This window comes from Yamadazyma tenuis, chromosome 1, assembly GCF_029203305.1.
Source record: "Yamadazyma tenuis chromosome 1, complete sequence".
Lineage (NCBI taxonomy): Eukaryota > Fungi > Ascomycota > Pichiomycetes > Serinales > Debaryomycetaceae > Yamadazyma > Yamadazyma tenuis.
This window is the reverse complement of record NC_089461.1, coordinates 191,008-209,751: the sequence shown is the minus strand read 5'-3', so window position 1 is coordinate 209,751 and position 18,744 is coordinate 191,008. Positions and strand designations below refer to the sequence as shown.

The following is an 18,744-nucleotide window of genomic DNA, read 5'->3' as shown; positions in this document are numbered from 1 at the left end:
GAATATATGGTAAGCCTAACAAAGTCCCCTCCAGGTTCGGACTTAGAGTGCGAAGTTTTTCTTTTTTCCGATGCGATGCCGCATTGGCTGCAACCGAGTTTTTCCGTACATGAGCATTTGGAGCTGAAATAAACTACAATATTATCAATGTGTTAGAAATCTATTTGTCTTATTTACGTAGTCATTTAGTCCAAAGACAAGACGGCATCGTGGATAGCATCGTACGGTGGAACTATCCCAGTAAAAATCTCAAACTGCTTTTCACCCTGATTTACTAGCATCTCAACTCCTCTAATTACATTCCAGTGGTACTTGGTTTTGGCAAGTTCCATCATGGGAGTCACTGCCGGCTTGTACGCAGCATCAAGAAGCGAAGGCACAAAGTCCCCAACCTTTGCGGCAATTCCGTTCTCCAAGATGGCAGACACTTTCTCAGCGATACTCGAATCAAGTGGCTTATCCGCTGGAACGCATGATACAGCAATGGAAACAGGATCGGCCTTCGATACTGCATCCATAGAGTCCAAGATCTCAATGTTGTACTCACTTGGGAACGTGTTCTTGATATCAACAATCTTCAGCACCGTTCTGTTCACCATATAAATTTTTTTGCAGCCCATATCATGCAACGCGAAAAGAGCAGCTCTCGAGGTGCCTCCACCTCCAATAACAAGACCATTAACCGGCATGTTCGTGATATTTGGCACGCCATCTCTGACAAACGAGTTCTTAATTCCAACCCAGTCGGTGTTGTCACCAAAATATTTACCTGGGTGACTCGCAAGTGGAATCACCGTGTTGATGGCTCCAATGACTTTGGCTGAGACTGATAATTCACTTACATACTTCATCATATCGATTTTCAACGGCATCGTCACTGCCAATCCACCAAAGTCGTCAACATTTTCTATCAAAGTGCTGAAAACTTTGGCAGCATCAGACGACTCAAATCGGTCGAATGTATATGGCAACTTCAATTTCTCGTACGCAGAATTGTGCAATGGGGGAGATCTTGAATGTGAAACAGGTTCACCAACAATCCAAAACTTCAAGCTGGTATAACCACCCACAAGACTGTAGGCGTAATTGGATTCGGGTACTGTCAACTCGTTAGAGTTCAACAAATCATGAGATACTGGCGTGAAGATAGTGTTGGTGATCTTCGTCAATTTTCCAGCTTCTCTTTCGTTGTAGGCAATCAATGGAATCGACGAGTGTGAAGCTCTGAACTGCTCCAAGGTGAAGTTATCTTGGAACTGTTTGGCCACACCCACCAACTTGACAACATCAGCATTCAAAGCGACAGCCAAGTTGTACTTATTGACCCATTCAGCAGAAATCCAGTCACTTTCACTTCTATAAGACGCAATTAACTTGGTGAATCTTTTGTTGGACACAATTTTGTGCAATAATTCACCTGGTAAGTCCATCTGTATATCAGCGTATTCGACTCCCAATTTGAATCCCACATCGTACAAGCTTTCTACCAAGTCCAAGTCTGCATCATTCAACTTGCCACCTTGAGATTCAGTTTTCACACTGAATATTATTGGCAAGCTGGTTAAGGTTCGTAAGTAACATATCTGTTCACAAACAGTGGCCTTGTTAACCGCCTTGAGATAGTCGATGTTGATCTTCACAGCCGAAACACCCACACTGATTTCCTCAAAGTCTTTCTTCAACTCTTTAGTGCTCTGGCAAGTCACCTCCAAAGCATATGACTTTTTGGTTGGAACTTGCACCAGCGATAAACCGGTGATGGAATTGATAAACTTAACAAAGACGCTTCTCAAATTTTCAAACTCCTCAGATGTGGCACAGTGTGGGGAGTAGTAGTGATGACTGGAGCATTCGTAGTACCAATCTTCTCTCCTATTCCAAACCTCCTTAATTTCGTCTATGTAAGCTGGTCTTGAAGTGTCCGCAGACAAGAAAGTAACGGTCTCTTCGATATCGCGATGCAAGTGCAACACAATACCACCGTCTTCGACGTACTTTTTCAACAACTTCCGAGATTCGGCCGACTCAACTATTCCACCACCAGTCGAGATCACAAACCTCTTATGTTGAGACCCAACGTACTCAGCAGCAATAGCAGCTTCTTCTTTACGGAACGCTTCCCAACCGTGTTCTTTGATATACTCTCTGATGTCCTTGAATCTTTCAACGAAAATGTCATCCAAATCAAGGAAACTGTAACCCAAATGGTTAGAAATCCATTTAGATAAGGTGGTCTTACCAGCAGCCCTCATGCCAATGATGATAATGTTTCTATCACGGAGGTCATTGGTATTGTTGAGAGTTTTCTCCGGTTCATGACCATCAAGCTCAACGTTGAACTTGGTGTGTAAGATATCCCACCAGCCAGGCCAGGTTTTCCCAGTACATGATCTTTCAAGGATCAAGACTGGTTCAGGACACAATCCAGCAAGTAATGAGAACGACATAGCAACTCTATGATCGTCGTAAGTGTGGACACCTCCAACTTCTGCAGTTGGAGACTTCAAGGTTTTGTAGTCAATACCATGGATTTCAATTCCATCTGGTAATTCGTTGGCCTTGACACCAAACTTGGCTAACTGAGTCACCATGGCCTCGATTCTATTACACTCTTTCACTCTTTGGTTGGCAATACCAGTGATGGAAGTGGATTGACTTCCATCCACTGCCACAGCAGCTACCACAGAAGCAGTCAAGAAAGCATCTGTCATAGGCTCCATATCCACATGAGGCAAAGGCTTCAAAGTACCCACCGGTGGACCAGTGACGGTTGTGGAGTGAGTGGACTGATCAACTTTACATCCCATTGGCTTCAACACATCCACAGCAAAACGGGCATCGCCCTGTAAAGAAGCAGAGCCAATGTTTGGTACTGTGACAGAAGTACCCGTCAAGGCAGCGAATGCCAATGGATAGGTGGCCGACGAAGCATCAGACTCAACCACATATTCAGCAGGATTTTTGTAGACACCCTTTGGAATATGGTAGGTGTGCTCTTCAGTAGTGGATTTGGTGACTTCAATTCCAAAGTCTCTCATCATCGCAGTTGTCATATCGATGTACAACTGTGAGATGGGCTTTCCTCCTACCAACACCAACGTAACAGGCTCATCAGCGTATGGGGCACACATTAATATGGAAGAAACATACTGCGACGAAATGGTTGCAGCCAATTCTATTCTGCCACCTTTCAAGCCTCTTCCAGCCTCAATCTTTAATGGCAAAGAACCTTGGCTGTTCAAGTATTCAACGAGAGACCCGTTGGCTCTCAAAGCATCCACCAATGGTCCAATTGGTCTTTCTTGCATTCTAGCATTTCCAGTCAATATAACGTGCTTCTCATTGGTTTCAGGGTTGATACCCACCAACGATGCCACTGTAGTCAAGAATCTGGAAGCAGTACCAGCATTTCCCAAGTATAATTGGTCACCAGTCGTGAACATTTTCCCACCATTTCCCTTCACAATCAATGTTTCTCCACTGTCTTCAGCTGAGATTGCAGCTCCTTTTAAGGTCGACACAGCTGCAAGCATATGTTTCGTATCGTCGGAATGAAGCAAGTTTTTGATCCTAACGGTACCTTCACCCAATGCTGCTAACACAAGGGCTCTGTTGGAGATAGACTTGGAGCCGGGAGGAATTACTACATTCGAAGTTGGGATTCGGTTGGCATCAAAGTTGTGCACCAATGTTTCGTCTGTCAACACGAAACCCAAGTCCTGTTTCGAAATCTGATGTGCCTTCAATTGATAACACTTTCCTATGCTTTCCAATAAAACACATCTGATCTTGCTACCGTCGTTCTTCTTGTCAATCGACATTTTCTTCAACAAAATGTCCAAGTTGATGTTCTTACGCTTGTTTCCCACTTTTTGCAACAATCCCTCATCGTCAATAGAAATAGGAAGATGGTATGAGGCAAGACACTTGGACAACCTGGCCACGGCCACAGGCGACAAAACGCCGAAGTATCTAGCCAATTCGGCCTCCAAAATCATCCCCACAGAAACACACTCTCCGTGTAACGCTTCTGGAGTCAAAACAGCCTCAATGGCATGTCCGATAGTATGACCAAAGTTCAACAAGTTCCTCAAGCCCAATTCCTTCTCATCGTTGGAAACCACGTCCGCCTTCACCTTGACCGATTCCAATACGGTTTTGATGAGGTCCTGCTTAATACTGGACAATTGTACCTGAGTGTTGGAAACCACCTCAATAAAAGTTTTGGCAAAATTCTCCAATCTGGTGAACTCATCCTCGTTCCAAATGGCGGCTGTTTTCACCACCTCGGCCATACCATTGATGAACTGTCTGGTGGGCAAAGTCTCTAAGAAAGATACATCGATGAAAACGTACTTGGGCTGGTGGAAAGCTCCTACAAAGTTCTTCCCCAACGGAGTATCAATAGCAGTCTTTCCCCCAATCGACGAGTCGACCATCGCCAACAAACTGGTGGGGATCTGAATGAACCGCACTCCTCTCATGAAGGTGGCAGCCACAAACCCAATCATGTCTCCAATGACACCACCTCCAACCGCCAAGATCAATGTGTCTCTGGTACACCCTTGTTGTAAGAGGTAGTCTTCGACAGCAGCCTTGGTCTCCCGGTTCTTGTTGTCTTCTCCCGGTGGAACAGTGTAGGTCAACAACCTCGACTCGGGTTTTTTTACACTCAACTGGTGTTTGAAGTTGGCTGATAATTTTGCGTATGGGCTCGTTTTGGCCATATTGGTATCGGTGATAATCACATAGGTTGACGAGTGCTGCGTGGCAAGAATTTCCCCCACAATATGGTCTTGAATACCATATCCAATGTGGATGGAGTCCGACCCAAGAATCGACACCTTTTCAATGTTGGCCATGACTTGTGGTTTTAGAAGTTTCGTGGTGGTGAAATATTTTTGTGCGACACAAGTGAAAAATTTAGTCCTATGACTCAAAAAATCTGCCGGTATATTATATGCTCTATAAAGATCGTTTGAGATGCTCAAGACACTGTTCTGGAGTGCCCTGTGGGTTATCAAGCTGCCACACGAGCACTTCTTGGATGACAGGTGCCATCCATGGCCCTGACTTCTTGTCAAGGGCTTTGGAGATGGTTTTTCCATCCACCAACGGCTTAAGACTGTGCACCAAAGTCAAATCCTGCTCTTCAATGGCACCCAAAATCCGCTCGTACTTGGAAATAGTTGCAGTGAGAGCGTCATTGATGTCAGGGTCGTTCAACACAGGGGGCTGTGGAGTGGGCTCGTCGTGTGATGGTTTCAATAAGTGTTGCACCTGTTGTAGAGCTTCGAGAAAGCAGTTGACAAGGATGTTAACATCCCCGTAGATGCCAAACTGCCGTAAGTATAAACCCAACCTAGACCTGGCGATGGTTCCAGCGACGGTGTTGGCCCATATTTCAGACGACGAGCCCAAGTTGGCAAGTACGTTCAGGACCGGTTCGAAGTCGTGCTTGCCAAACCGGAGTCCTTCTTTGATGATGATTTCTGGAACATGGTAAATGCCAGACATCTTGTCATTGATGCGCAACGACATGCTGCGGAATGGATAGAGCACCACAGACAACCATAAATGCTTGGAGGAAACCGTATTGAACAGGCCAATTAATCGATGGTTATCCGAGCCCAACAAAATGCTTTTGAACACAGGGAAAACGGCAGTGGCAGCACTCACCTGTGGACCTAGCTGCTGGCTAAGACGGCCATACTGTTCAATTTCATTGGTACTGTTGAATTTACTCAACTGTGAAGAAATGGTTCCCACATTGAACACACTTTCAGTGATATTCACGTAGTTGAGAAGTCTCAAGCCGTACTCAGGATTGGCTGATGTCAATATTTTATCAAGCTCTACACCCACTCTTTCACGGCTGATTTTATGCAATAAGCTGGCGTTGATTTCGGGATCTTTCATTGCCGTCAACGTTTCGGTTTCCACGGTAAAGTTGTATCTGCTGGCAAACCTCACCAAACGCAACACTCTCAATGGGTCATCGAGAAATGTTTGTAAAGGCTTCAACGGAGTCCGAAGAATGCCATCCTGTAAATCCTGGAGTCCACGATTGGTAAAGTCTTCGATCTTGCTCTCATTCAAGTTGTAGAACAATGCATTTAAAGTGGCATCTCTTCTCAACGCATCTTCTTGTGCAGTTCCATACTCAATGACAGGAATTCGGCTTTCACTTGTGTACTTCTCCGATCGCAAGTTCACAAAGTCGATATCCAAGTCATAGATCTTGGTGGTACAGGTTTCCAAGTGCTTGGACTTTTCAGGGTTGCTTTTGATTTTATAAACGGAGCTGAGTGGTAAATCTGGGTGATGCTTAGTGAGGTATAGCAGTAACTTACTTGCAAACTCTTCTCCTGACATGTGGTTGATGGCTACATCAAGATCGTGACTCTCGTCGCCGAGCAACTTGTCTCTGACCCAACCACCGGTGATTCTTAATACTAAATGACGGGTTCTATCTTGGATGGTCGAGTTGTACTGGTTGCAGAATTCGAGTAGAAGGTTCTTAATATTGACTTCGGTTTCGTTCAACACAATCGAGTTGTTGATTGTGCGTTTCATATTTACACTGACTGCTCTTGAAATAACCGAATATGAAGTACTTGCTGGGAACTTTAAGGGTTTCACAATCCTATTCATTCAGTGTTAGTGAGAGTCGATTTTCGCAGTGGTTTGTTCTTCGCAGCGATGAAGCGGATGATGGGGGAAATAGTGACAACAAGAGACAAAATATTGGTTTCTCTGCGGAACCGGCAACGCACAAAGAACCCTTGACTATTTCTAAATCCTATAATATGTATATTTTAATACCTAAGACATAATTTGAGTATAGCATTCAATATTTCACTCTAGTAGAACCTAACCACTTTTGACGTTGCAGATGCCTGCGTGGCGTAATGGTTAGCGCATTTGACTTCTAATCAAAAGATTCCGGGTTCGAGTCCCGGCGTGGGTTCTTTCTTGCGGATTTAGCTCAGTTGGGAGAGCGTCAGACTGAAGTTACACTCCAGTCCCAGTTAATCTGAAGGTCCTGTGTTCGATCCACAGAATTCGCATACTTTTTTGTCACTGTTGACACTTGAGTACTTTGAACGTTGTGTAACCGCATTTTAGCGATGGCTGCGCACCGTTTAAATAATTGACATCAATACCTCAAAAACAAACCTAACAACTGTCACCATGGATATATCCAGCTTGGCGTTTCCTTATACCCAAGCCGAAAACACCAGCGTGACCCTCAATCGACTAGTGTTAACCGACGATGCCGATAAGCTAAGATACGTTTTTGGTCTTGAAGGTGACAATGCATCAAAACGATGCACCTTCATTTATAAACTTGAAACTGCCACCCAATTGAAGATTAATGAACCCTTGACGTACATAGACAATGTGTCCGTCCACAAGACTTCGCCGTTGTTGGTCCGGTGTGATCCAGTCTTCCACAAGATGAAGTTGGCATTATCCTTGAAATACACCTCAGATAACGAGGGGAAGTCTCTTCTAATAGTAAAGACAAAGGGCCATAACGACGACTCCGAACACTTAAGGAGGCTATTGGAGTCAGGTGTGACTCACAGTTCTGAAATTGAGATCAGCAAGCTCGATTTTGATAGCTTGCCGTTGGATAATACTGTTCAAGATGCTCAAAAGATAGTTATTAATGATAGCTACGATGCCAACAACTTCAATGGCCAGTCGATGAACGTGTTTTTGTTTGAGTTTAAGGATCACATCTACTCGTATGCTTTGAGTGTCAAACTCTGGATAAATAAATTGGAAACTGCAGAACTGCCAAAGAAAGTGCTGGTCAAAACACCCACCTCAAATGCCCTTCAACTTTCCGACTACAGAGCTGCGTTTAGCTTTGTCCTTGATGATGGTCCTGAGTTTCGGGCTATTTTAAACAAGTATGAGCAATCAATACCCAATGTTCAGAAGAACACCATCCAGTTAATCGATGAGCTTAAGACCATGGAGACCAACTTGAAACGGCTCGTGGCGAGTAAACGGAAAGTGGTGGAGATAATTGACGGGCTCACGAACCAGAACTCGGTGCTTGCAACGTTCAAAATTAAGGACGAACTACGCCTGAAACTCAATAAGATATTCACTCCTTTTGAGCTGCAATTATCATTCTTTCTAGAACAAGTGTGTGAAAAACGGCTTCTCAATAAGATCAAGCTGATTTCAACATTTGAGGATGAAAAGAACGAATTGAACAGTTTAAAGAAGAACTTTGAGCACGATTCTAAGGAATTCTACAACTGGTTGAAGAAGTACTTATCTAACGAAAAGGGCCGCCCGGAGCTGAAACTATTACTTAAAAGGAAGAAGTTTGAGTTGTCTAAATTTGACTATCTCAACTACTTGAACAACTTTTCTAATAACCAGTACATTAACGAGTTTTATGAAAACCTTTTCAAGTTTTTGTCCATTGACTTGGCGAATATCCCAAAGGACCTAAGCAAAGTGGGCTTGACTGATTATCACAACATCTACCTAAATGTGTTGTTGAAGTTCAACTCAGAGAAGTACCAGTTGCGACAGATGATTGAAAGCTGTAGTTCCAATGATGACTTGACCAACGTCATCCGGTATAATAGCCTAACCGTCGACTCAGCTTCAAATGATGATATTAAGGTGACTTCCGATAACTTAGACTTGATATTTTCCCCAGTACTGCCATCACTTACCACAACAACAACTGTTTCAATGAATCCCGACTCTCCACTGGAAGACTCTGCTGAGAAATCGGGTATTTTGTATGCGTTGGGAGGGAAAGGAAAGCAGGGATGGCACAAAGAATGGGTGGTTGTCAAAAACGGTGAACTCAAAGAGTATAGTGACTGGCGAACGGGAAATGCTCCAATAAACACACCTATTCAAATCGCTTTATCAAATGTGAAGCCAACTACACATGACAAAAGACAATACTGCTTCGAAATCTTCACATCCTCTGGAAACAGGTATATTTTCCAGGCTATTAATGAACAAGAAAGAGATCAATGGATCAAAGTTTTGGATAATGCCAGGCTCCTGGTGAACACCGACAAGTTAAAGGAGAATTTGAGTCCCAAAGAGCACTCAAAGCTCAGCAAGAAGCTTAACTTGAAGCTTGACAAGCCAAAACCTATCGAATCAGGCGCAGCTCCATCCAAATCTCCCATTTCTGTTGTTTCAAGTGCTGTGATTCCAAATGATTATTACAAAGCCGTGAGATACGTTCCTGACAGTGATAACAACATTTGTGCTGATTGTGGATCTCTAGAATCTGTTGAATGGGTATCTATAAATTTTTTGGTTGTACTTTGCATCAACTGCTCATCGTGTCACCGCAGTATGGGGTCCCATATTTCCAGAGTGAAGTCCTTGAAAATGGATAACTTCAACCGAGAAACAGAAGTACTCTTGACCTACATCAACAACCATTTACACAACAAATACTTGCAAAGTACACACAAGACACCGTCGTTTGCTGATTATGAGGAAAGACTTGAATTTATCCAAAATAAGTACATTGACAAGAAGTACGCTCAGAGTGTGGACGGGATTAATGATTTACTTTTCAAATCGGTTAGGGCTATTAGTGTTGAAGACACAATAAAATGTGTCCTATTAGGAGCTGACGTGAACTTGAAGGTACTGCTTGGGGATAAGGGTAATAAAATCCTTTTATTTGAGTATTCCTTGAGAAAGTATTTGACAGTAGAAACTGATAGTTCACCCACCAAAATTTTTGTCATCTCCGAATTTCTCGTGTTAAATGGCTGCAAAATCAACAGTGTAAACCGAGACTTAGAACTATCAGAAGAAGCATTTGACTTCTGGAGTAGCAAATACTCTAAAATAGCATAACCAGCAAGAGGTTTTTTATGAAGTTAATGAAATTGAAACAGTTTGGGTGGCTGCGAAAAAGCGTTTTGTAGAATTTGCAATTGTAAACTTGTGTCGCATGGGTGTTGATGATTATGAATTGGAGGCATTTGCTGGCCGTGGTGCGTTTGGGGACGTCTACAGGGCCCATTCATTGAAGCACAATACTATAGTCGCAATTAAGGTTATTAACTTGGAGGAAACCTCTGACGATATCAAGACATTTGTGCTGGAAATCCATTTCCTATCACTGTTGAGATCCGAGTATATCACCAAATATTTTGAAACGATTGTTCAGAGGACTACCATTTGGATCGTCATGGAGTATTGTGGTGGAGGCTCTTGCTACGATTTATTACGGTGCCACAAGAAGTTTAGCGAAGAAGTTACAGCCTATATTATTAGGGATGTGCTCAGAGGTTTGAGTTACCTCCACAATCAGAAAAGAGTCCACAGAGACATTAAGCTGGCCAATATTTTGCTCTCCTCCGACGGGAAAATCAAGTTGGCCGATTTTGGTGTTAGTGGAGAGATTACTATGACCCACTTGAAGAGAGAAACGTTTGTGGGCACTCCGTTCTGGATGGCACCTGAAGTCATTGCCGCTAGGGACATGGGTCATGACCAAAAAGCCGATATATGGTCAACTGGTATCACCACCATTGAACTCATTACAGGAGAAGCCCCTCTATCCGGACAAGATCCCCGAAAAATCATCTTTGACATTCCCCGGCGCAAACCACCAGTGTTGACTGGAATCAACTTCAGCGAAAATATCAAGAACTTCGTCAAGTACTGTTTGGTCAAAGACCCCAAAAATAGACCCAGTGCCAACACCTTATTGCATCACCGATTTATCACTGGAGTCAGAAGGCATGTCAACATTATCCAATTAATCAAAGAAAAAGACGAGTGGATGAAGACATCCAAAAGAAAGGTCAGAAGACCGAGAAATGAGCTACAGTTGGATGAAACAACCACATCTCAGATGATAAATTGGAATTTTGATTCCACCCGGATAGGAGCTCCATCGATTGTCAGTAGGAAGGTAAGCCCTATGGCTTTGGACTCTTTAGAGCTTTCTTTTGATATTCCATTCAAACTGTCTTCGGAGCTTTCGCTGCCAGAGACTCCATTGCTGCTGGGACAAATTCAAAATGACCACCTTCCTTCCGACCAATTGTCGCCCAATTCTTCCCCCCAACCAGCCTACACCTATACCAGTTGTTTCTTTTACTGTATGAAACGGGTGGAGGAACGGGCCAATTTACCGTCGACAAAAAGAGCAGTGGGGGAATTGATTAAGGATCTTGTTTTATATGAGAATGACCAACCGGGAATTTGCTACGCTATCTTTGAAGAGATTTTGAAGTTTAAACATGTGGTTGGAGAATAGTATTTTTTGCAATATACGTTTTTGGCTGTCAACTAGGTGGTTCGCGCACGCTGTTCCATCCTTGGTTCGCATTCCCTCAATCTCAAAAAACGGACTCATCCGTAATTGTTCACCAACTGATAACCCACAACTGGAACAATTCATTTAGTTACTGGTTCTCTATCGTTTCAAAGACAACAACCGCACTGGTAATGAGTTCATCAGATAGAACACAGACCATCGAGGATGGCAAGGAAGAAGCCATTTTCCGATCGGCCACTATGTCGCTTGTGCAATTATACTTGCCCACCGAAATCTCAAGGGAATTGATTTATGACATCGGTAAATTGAATTTGGTGCAGTTCAGAGACTTGAACTCCAAGGTGTCTGACTTTCAGAGGGCGTTTGTCAACGAATTACGGAAATTGGACAATGTGGAAAGACAATTCATTTTCTTCAAGGAGGAATTAGATAAGAAGTCAATTTCATTGTCGAAGTACCCTTACGAATCCGAATTATCCCAAGTAGCCCCTCAGTCGGACATTGACGAATTGGTTGACAACGGCCAGATTTTGGAAGACAGGGTCACTGAATTGGTCGACTCGTTGTTTTCGTTGTACTCGAAGAAAAAGGACTTGAAGCAAAACTTCTTGACCACCCAGTCAGTGGACGAATTCTTCAAGTTAAACACCGGAAACTTACCAATTGAAGTTGCCGAGACTGCGGACCACAATACTTCGTTCATCACTGGTACTATTAGCAGAGATAAAGTCCAAGTATTGCAGCAGATTTTGTGGAGAGTATTGAGAGGTAATTTGTACTACTACACCGAGGAGTTTACCGAGCCCATCTACGATCCAAAGCTTGAAGATAATGTTTCCAAAAACTCTTTCATCATCTTCTCTCACGGAAAAATCATTTACGAAAGAATCAAGAAGATCTGTGAGTCTTTAGACTGTGACTTGTACGACGTGGATACCACCGCCGTGGGAAGAGCCACTCAACTTGCTCATGTCAGTAGCAACTTAGATGACTTATCGACGGTTTTGGAGCAGTCAGAATTGGCGTTGAACTCCGAGTTGATTGCGATTTCCAAGGACTTGTCTAAATGGTGGGAAATCATTGCCAGAGAAAAGGCACTCTACAAGACCATGAACCGTTGTGACTACGATGGTAGTAGAAAAACATTGATTGCGGAGGGATGGATTCCAACCGATGAAATCGAAACTTTGGACGCTACTATCAAGGCTGGTTCTCAGAACTTGCCCACTATTGTTAACATTTTGGAGACTACCAAAACACCACCAACTTTCCATAGAAACAACAAGTTCACTGCTGCTTTCCAAAATATCTGTGATGCTTATGGAGTAGCCAGTTACCGTGAAGTAAACCCAGGGTTACCTACTATCATTACCTTCCCCTTCATGTTTGCTATTATGTTTGGTGATTTGGGTCATGGTATTATTTTATCTTTGGCAGCTTCCACTTTAGTTTTCAATGAAAAGAAAATCGGTGCCATGAAAAGGGATGAAATCTTTGACATGGCCTTTTCAGGACGTTATATTTTGTTATTCATGGGATTGTTTTCCATTTACACTGGTTTCTTATACAACGATTTATTCTCCAAGTCCATGACTTTGTTCAAATCTGGTTGGGTTTGGCCTGAAGACTTTGAAATCGGTGATACTCTCAAGGCTTCGGCTCTGGGTATATATCCTATTGGTTTAGATCCAGCATGGCATGGAACTGAGAATGCCTTATTATTCACAAACTCCTATAAGATGAAATTATCCATTTTGATGGGTTACATTCACATGTCCTACTCATACGTATTTTCTTTGGTGAACTACATCCATTTTAACAGTATGATTGACGTTGTTGGTAACTTCATTCCTGGTTTATTATTCATGCAAGGTATTTTCGGTTACTTGTCACTTTGTATCGTCTACAAGTGGTCTGTTGATTGGTTTGCTATTGAACAACAACCTCCAGGATTATTAAACACTTTGATCTCGATGTTTTTGTCTCCAGGTACAGTCGCCGAACCTTTGTACGCTGGACAATCGACTGTACAAGTGTTCCTTTTGTTATTGGCATTGATCTGTGTCCCTTGGTTATTATTGGTGAAGCCTTTGTACTTCAAGAGAAAGTTTGACCAAGAAGCTAAGTACCATGCGCTCCAAGACGAAGAGGTTTCTACTGGTGACGTGGGCGAACACTCTGAAGAAACTGCCGACCACGGTGACGATGACGACGACGAAGAAGCCCATGAATTTGGGGATATCATGATCCACCAAGTTATTCACACCATTGAGTTCTGTTTGAACTGTGTCAGTCACACTGCCTCGTACTTAAGATTGTGGGCTTTGTCTTTGGCTCACGCTCAATTATCTACTGTCTTGTGGACAATGACAATTGGTAATGCGTTTGGAGCTACCGGTGTGTCTGGTGTGATCATGACGGTGTTGTTATTTGGTATGTGGTTCATCTTGACCGTGGTTATCTTGGTTATCATGGAAGGTACATCCGCCATGTTGCATTCCTTAAGATTACATTGGGTGGAATCCATGTCCAAGTTCTTTGTTGGAGGTGGACATCCTTACGAGCCTTTCGGCTTTGTTGGACTCTTAGACGAGTACATTTAATTGTGTTTAAGTTCTCTAATTCAAATAGAAGATTTTGTCTCATCGCGCCAGAAAACCAAATCTCTCTGAAAAATTCAGTACTTGGTTAAATTATGTCTTTACCAGTTGCAGTTGTTATACAACAGCTCCAGGAGCCGGACTCGGTAGTTCCCATATTGAAGTCCTTATATACCAATTTGAATGCCTTATGCCATTCAAAAGCTGAAGCTAACCATTTGGTGTCTCGCACTTTAAACCTCATGTCTGCTCATCTCGCCTACAAAAAATGGTGTGGAGTTGTTATAACGGAGGTATTAGTGAAGAACTACGAGATATTGAGTGGTAGCGGCTTGAAGTTTGTTAATGCTCTTCTCAAGATCCTTGAAACAGCCAACCAGTCTACAGATATCAAGTTGTTCAATGCTACCGTCCGGTGTTTGAACAAGGTTTGCGATGAGATCAGAGGTAAACCGACATTAACCAGAGAAATTTTGACTCCAAAGTTACCAGTGATTATCCAATTATACTTAAACACCTTGGACTTGAATCCTGAGTTGATCATTGAGTCTTTGTATAATCTTATGTCCCATCATCCTACTACTTTCAGACCTTTTGCAAACAAGTTGAATAGCAGATTGGTAGAGTATTTGAAATTAGACTTCTCCAGTTTCCCATCGACCTTAAAGTTCCATATTTCCAGAACTTATGCCTTATTGCCTATCATTGAAAAGACTGACGCAGATAAGGTTTGGTCCAATAAACTCAATGGTGTTATCAATGAGATTGTGGATATCCTTTCAATTTTCAAAGATTTGATTGATTTCAGCCAGGATAGCGAACTTCTCTCCTTGATTTCAAACCCTGTGTTCAAAGTCATTGATGATGCCAGAATATTTCCTTTCTTACAAATAGATATTTCGAAGCCAGAAACCTTATTGCAGCTATCCACTAGACTTGAGACGCTTTTTTCTTTGTTAGTGGGATTTATTTCCACCTCCTTGGGAATGTGTGTAAAGTTCCCACTCGGTAAAGTCATCAGCTTGATGGAGATCATTTTCAGCATTAACACTCACTACTTACCCGTGAAAAGAGATATTCGTGATGAAAAAGCCAAAGCCTTAACCAGATCAATCACTATAAAGATCCAAGAAAGTAGTTTACCCATTTTGAATGCTTTAACTACGACATTTCAAGGACCCATGATCATTTACTTGACGAATATTCTCTTGGTATTAGAAACTTCCATTCCCATGAATAAGAAAGCCGTCGACTCTGAAGAAGTCTTGAATAATGAGCAATTTACCACCAAGTTATTATCTACTGTGTCCAAGATTTTGCAGCTTGTACAGTTATATCAAGAGCCTCAGCAACTAGTCCGGTTTGTTGAAGCTGCTTTGATTTTGGTGGAACCAAGAATCAATGTTAATGGTTCATCCAGTAGTAATATTGACAAGGCCAACAATACCAAAAAGACCAAGAAGAAGAATAGCCAAGCCATTCCAATGGCTGACTTGTTGTCACATAGCCACTTATTTGATGGTGAAATCCCGGCTGAAACCATTGATACTGTCAGAACGTTTGTCAATTCGGTCATCACAAGAACAGAATTGCCTTCTACGCAACACTACAAAATCATGAGATACCTCATAATAGAAGCAGTGAAGTCCACTCATTTCAGCTATAACAACTCCATGCTGTCAGAGTTGAAGAGACTATTAATCAATGCTGTTACGTATCCAGGTTTCGAAAAGGTGTCTCTTCTTCCAATTGTATCTTCTATTATGGGCGATGATCCCTTAATCAGCGTGTTCAACAACCCCAGATTTCCTCCTGTTCCCCAACTTATCGACAAAAGTGTTGAATCTGATAGTGAAGAAGAGGAAGAAGAGGAAGAAACTACTGTTCTACCCGAAACAAATGTATTATCGGATATACTCAACAAAAGAACATTTGAATATGCCAACGATACAGTTGATACAGATGGTAAAAGACTCAAAACCGAACAGAAAGTGCCACAGATTCACTTACAAGATCAATCTGAATCTATCTCATCCTTAAAATATCAACCACAAGATGTTTTGAAATTCAAGGAATCAGATACACCCAAAGTTGCAGCCAAACTGCCACATCAAGTTTCTAATGAAACAAACACCCTGAAGCACATCCCAGTAACCCAAATGTCACTCACACCATCACACGCCTCAACTGATGCCGGGGAAGCGTCTGGAGACGAGTCTGACTTCGAAATGCCCCAAATAGATATAGATGGAGATTCTGATCAAGAATAGACATACATTTTTTAGCACTTAACAAAAACAAATGCGCGAAGGAATACACATTTCTAAATCAAAATAGTCCATGATAGATCGAGAAAGTAAAATCCTACTATCAGAAGACGTTTCGCCGCAGGATGTGGCTGTTCTAGCATTGATACAGACCTATTCTCACTTCTACAAAAGCGAAGTGGGCACTGAACCGTTGGGTATATCCATCATTCAATTCATTTTCCATGAACCATTGCACAAGTCTCCAGAAGAAATTGTGGTGATTCCAACAGCCAGCGATCTTTGTGAGAAGATACGTCAAGATGTGACAAGATATTCCATGGGTCAAACCGAAGACCAGATTTTGAAAACTGTACTGGTTCTCAATCAACACTTGTTACAGGTCTTGTGGAGAATTGACTCTGTGGAGAGCTTAGATACTTCAGTAATGGGGATGTTGGAACACATTTGTGATCCTCTGGTAGTCAGCTACGATGAGCACGGAAATAATGGGGAACATTTACTGAAAATGAAGTTCTCTCCAAGGTCTACAATCGGCAGTTTTATCCAACGAATTGTAGCCAGTTTGCATTTGTTACACTTTGACGAATTGTTTTTGCTTTTCGAAGCATATGTGTCATATAGGGAGCCCACAAGAGTCTCGGTAGAGATGCCTGTAAAACAAGTTTTGGTCCCCAAAGTGATTCCAAATGATGTCATTAGATGTAAATCCCAACAGGAGGATGAAGAGATGTTTTTGAAATTGAAAGGAAAGTTGGATACGGCTCTCGAAAGTGACATCTCGTTCCCAAGAGACTTGACCAAACTGCATGAAGTGGATCTTATGTCTGTCTCAAAGTACGACCTTCAGGCCTTGCTTAGTAGTTACATCACTATCTTGGAAACGTATGGAGAACGACCTCCAGCTAAATTGAAGAACATCATGAAGCTTATGACATCAAGCTCCTCGAGCTTGTACCTGATTCAAAGCGCAAATTTGAGTAGTGTTCCATCTTACTATTATATCCGGTTCCTCGAATGCTTATACGAAAAAGATTATCAAGGGTCTATGCAAGCATTACACCAGTATTTTGATTATATGGTCTCCAACAAGTCAAAATATTTTTATCACTATGCCTTGATCTCAAGAGCCACCTTACACCAGTTCTTCGGAGAAGACGAAAAAGCTCTTGATGCTATCGAAGAAGCCATCTCTGTGGCCAGAGAACACAGAGATAATCCCACCTTAACTTTTGTGTTGAACTGGCTTTTCAACTTCATGAGAGACAAACCTGAACTATGGAACGTTCAGAACTTCTACCACAATAATAACGAACTGCACTTATTAGATTTCTTAGTCAAAAAGTCCAAGACCGTATCATTACTGCTTTACGCCACTAGCTATCATTTTGAAGCACTTCATATCATCGATAACGGTGGATCAATGAACAAATATTTGGAGAGCTTAACGAAAGCTACGTACATTTCTATTCATGACAGTATTCCATCGTTTGTCAAGTCTATGGAAATGGCATCTGTTGTGTGGAGCCGGATAGGAAACTTAAGTCTCAGTGAGTTATACTTGGAGTTGGCTCTGGAGTTTGCAGCCGTATCAGGGAAGAGGTCCGATCAGGTTGGAATAAAAGTGAGAAGAGCTTATTTAGACTACATGAAGGGCAACACCGAAGAAGGGTATAGAGAACTTCAAGATCTCAAACCACAAGGGAAACTGGATTTATCCATTTACAAACCAGTTGCCATTCACAGTTCAATCGTCTTAACGAGGATGTACATAAATAAAGGAAGACTCAAGGAAGCTGAGAAGCTTATACAATTGTTGGATAATGACGAAGTTCAAGATATAGAGGTGAGGTCTGAATTAGTTCATCTTAATGCCCAAGTGCAGAGTGCCATCGGCAACAACTCCAAGGCCTTAAACTCGATATTCTTATACCTGAACCAAATGGAGACCCAGATGTCCCAGAATAAGTCCAATATGCTCGCTAATATGAGATTGAACTTGCTTAAATGTAGGATTTTCACCGAATCAGGTGCCCATATGAGAACCCTTTCCTTGTTGGTACAACAGTTGGAACACGCTAAGAAAGTTGGGTTCATTTCCATTGTGGTAGAAGGAACCATAATATTTTCTTCCATCTTGAACAACTCCGAGAGCTTTGTGGATGCATATAACGTTTTAAGATCCAAATTAACCACAACTCTTCTGGTGCAAAATATGGAGTTTTCGTCTATGGCATACTACGAGCTTTCCAGATCCTGCTGTTATATCCTCAAACTGCCAACCCTTCTTGAGGAAGTGGGTTCTACGAATAAAGTCATTTTCAATCAATTACTTCGGTATTTGAATGTGAGTATAAATGGGTTCAAGAAAACCTCTAATTTAATGATGTTACACAAGTGTTTCGAGTTGGAGAAACAGGTGGCCGTCATCCAAAAATCCCCAGAACTACTTGAACACGGGCAAGGGCTTGTTGATCGGCTCATCAAAAAGAGTATACAAGAGAGAAGCTCTGGCTTCATCGCATAATGAGTAATGGATAAACTATATATATAAGCAAAAGTCATGTGGAGA

General features: G+C 42.2%; 6 protein-coding genes and 2 non-coding genes across 8 annotated transcripts; 6 read left to right on the top strand and 2 right to left on the bottom strand. All coding sequences in view use genetic code 12, as the record gives it.

Moving 5' to 3' along the window:
• Positions 1-185: 185 nt before the first annotated feature.
• On the bottom strand, positions 186-4,862 carry ARO1 (3-dehydroquinate dehydratase (3-dehydroquinase); the record flags this gene model as incomplete). Its single annotated transcript, XM_006687540.1, has 1 exon — positions 186-4,862. One exon carries the CDS (start codon positions 4,860-4,862, stop codon positions 186-188), a length of 4,677 nt encoding a protein of 1,558 aa, XP_006687603.1.
• A 103-nt stretch (positions 4,863-4,965) lies between these two features.
• On the bottom strand, positions 4,966-6,654 carry CCA1 (CCA tRNA nucleotidyltransferase, mitochondrial; the record flags this gene model as incomplete). Its single annotated transcript, XM_006688632.2, has 1 exon — positions 4,966-6,654. One exon carries the CDS (start codon positions 6,652-6,654, stop codon positions 4,966-4,968), a length of 1,689 nt encoding a protein of 562 aa, XP_006688695.2.
• A 243-nt stretch (positions 6,655-6,897) lies between these two features.
• On the top strand, positions 6,898-6,970 carry PSN45_000104. The gene has a single exon. It is a non-coding gene; the product is annotated as a tRNA-Arg (tRNA).
• Positions 6,971-6,977: 7 nt separating this feature from the next.
• On the top strand, positions 6,978-7,070 carry PSN45_000103. Its single transcript has one exon. It is a non-coding gene; the product is annotated as a tRNA-Phe (tRNA).
• Positions 7,071-7,194: 124 nt separating this feature from the next.
• Positions 7,195-9,870, top strand: AGE1 (GTPase activating protein; the record flags this gene model as incomplete). Its single annotated transcript, XM_006687539.2, has 1 exon — positions 7,195-9,870. One exon carries the CDS (start codon positions 7,195-7,197, stop codon positions 9,868-9,870), a length of 2,676 nt encoding a protein of 891 aa, XP_006687602.1.
• Positions 9,871-9,967: 97 nt separating this feature from the next.
• SPS1 (putative protein serine/threonine kinase) lies at positions 9,968-11,284 on the top strand (the record flags this gene model as incomplete). The annotated part of the gene is made up of 1 exon (XM_006687538.1): positions 9,968-11,284. One exon carries the CDS (start codon positions 9,968-9,970, stop codon positions 11,282-11,284), a length of 1,317 nt encoding a protein of 438 aa, XP_006687601.1.
• Positions 11,285-11,475: 191 nt separating this feature from the next.
• VPH1 (H(+)-transporting V0 sector ATPase subunit a) lies at positions 11,476-13,908 on the top strand (the record flags this gene model as incomplete). Its single annotated transcript, XM_066157396.1, has 1 exon — positions 11,476-13,908. One exon carries the CDS (start codon positions 11,476-11,478, stop codon positions 13,906-13,908), a length of 2,433 nt encoding a protein of 810 aa, XP_066013493.1.
• Positions 13,909-14,000: 92 nt separating this feature from the next.
• apc5 lies at positions 14,001-18,699 on the top strand (the record flags this gene model as incomplete). The annotated part of the gene is made up of 2 exons (XM_006687536.2): positions 14,001-16,055; positions 16,243-18,699. 2 exons carry the CDS (start codon positions 14,001-14,003, stop codon positions 18,697-18,699), a joined length of 4,512 nt encoding a protein of 1,503 aa, XP_006687599.2.
• Positions 18,700-18,744: the final 45 nt, after the last annotated feature.